Source organism: Corvus kubaryi, unplaced genomic scaffold (assembly GCF_017639235.1).
Source record: "Corvus kubaryi isolate FWS band 111438036 unplaced genomic scaffold, C.kubaryi_AGA036_p1.0 37323, whole genome shotgun sequence".
Classification (NCBI taxonomy): Eukaryota; Metazoa; Chordata; class Aves; order Passeriformes; family Corvidae; genus Corvus; species Corvus kubaryi.
In genome coordinates, this window is record NW_024581102.1 from 613,846 (window position 1) to 615,426 (window position 1,581).

Sequence of the window (1,581 nt, forward strand, 5' to 3'; positions counted from 1 at the left end):
AGCCCTGCTCTGACACCCCAGCCCTGCTCTGAGCCCCCAGCCCTGCTTTGTGCACCCCAGCCCTGCTTTGTGCACGCCACCTCTGCTCTGCACACCCAGTTCAGGGCCACCTGGGCCCAGGGGACCCCCAAGCACCTCACAAACACCTACTTGAGCTTCAGCTCCCGTGTCTGCTCGTTCTGGGCCTCCTCCAGGTCCTGGCGCACACGGATGTACTCGTCGTGCTGGTCCTGGATCTCAGCCTTCACAGCCTGGAGCTTGGCGTAGAGCTGGGAGGGGGGAGCAGCACCTCAGCCCTGCCCCGGGGCTGGGGGAGCCCTGGGGAGGGACATCCTCATCCCTGTCCCTGTCCCCAGCTGTCATGCTCTCACCTTCTTGAGCTTCTTGGTTTTGATCTCCACCTCCTGCTGCAGGGACGTGTAGGTCTCCCGCAGCTCCATGGTCTCCTCGTCCCGCAGCAGCATCTCCTGCTGCATCTCGCGCTCCCGGCGTTTCTGCAGCACAGGGGACGGGTTGGAGCCGGCCCAGGGACCGGCCCAGGGACACCCCCGTCACCCCCTGCCCCGGGACACCCCTGTCACACCCCGTTACCTGCTCGGCGATTTCCTGCCGCCTCAGCTCCAGCATCTTCTGCTGCTCGTTGGTGTGGTCCACGATGGTCCTGCCCCCGATGAGCAGCTTGCTCTCCATCGCCTGGGGGGGACAGGAGGGTCACAGCCGGGGGGTCAGAGCCAGGGGACCAGAACAGCAGGGTCAGAGCAGGGCTCCCCACCCCCACCCACAGGGGTTGCCCCACACCACCTTCACTGGGGGTCACACCCACCCCTGCTCCCTGTCCTCATCCCTGCTCTCAGTGGGGGCGTTCAGTGCTCCTGTGCTTAGTGCGCTGCTGGTGGGGAGGGACGGGGCTGTGCAAGATTAGGCTGGATATCGGGAACAATTCCTTCGTGGAAAAGGCTGTCCAGCCCTGGCACAGCTGCCCAGGGCAGGGATGGAGGCCCCATCCCTGGAGGGATTGAAAAGCCCCGTGGATGTGGCACTTGGGGACAGGGGTCAGTGGTGGCCCTGGCAGTGCTGGGGGATGGTTTGACTCGGTGATCCTTGAAGGGCTTTTCCCACCTAAACAATTCCATGATTCCACAGACACCCAGCAGCCTGGGGCTGGTTCAGCACCACGGGCACAGCAGCAGTGGCTGCAGGGGGTGTGGGTGACGTGTCCCCTCCACGGGGCCGCTGGCTCCGAGCCCAGGCTGCTCCGGGCCCGCCTCCTTCCGCACAGCTGGGATTCCAGGGATGTGCAGCAGCTGCCGGCCTGGCCTCCGCCCCCTCCTTCCCCTGGCACACACACAGAGGCTGTGCACACAGAAATGCACAAATACACACACAAACACACATAGAAACACACAAACACACACAGAGGCTGTGCACACAGAAGTGCACAAATACACAAACACACAGAAGCTGTGCACACACACACAAATACACACAGAAACACACACACACAGAAACACACAAACACAGAGGCTGCGCACACAGAAATGCACAAATACACACACAAACACACATACAAACACACAAACA

The 1,581-nt window shown here is 62.2% G+C and overlaps 1 protein-coding gene across 1 annotated transcript in view; it reads right to left on the reverse strand.

The window, feature by feature from the left end:
- KIF3C (kinesin family member 3C) overlaps window positions 1-1,581 on the reverse strand; it is a 14,413-nt gene that overhangs the window by 7,243 nt on the left and 5,589 nt on the right. The window contains exons 2-4 of the mRNA XM_042029474.1: window positions 592-693; window positions 372-494; window positions 151-269 (exon numbers count right to left, since the gene is read on the reverse strand). Of these exons, the coding sequence (XP_041885408.1) occupies window positions 151-269; window positions 372-494; window positions 592-693 (344 nt within the window). The remainder of the gene's footprint in view (window positions 1-150; window positions 270-371; window positions 495-591; window positions 694-1,581) is intronic.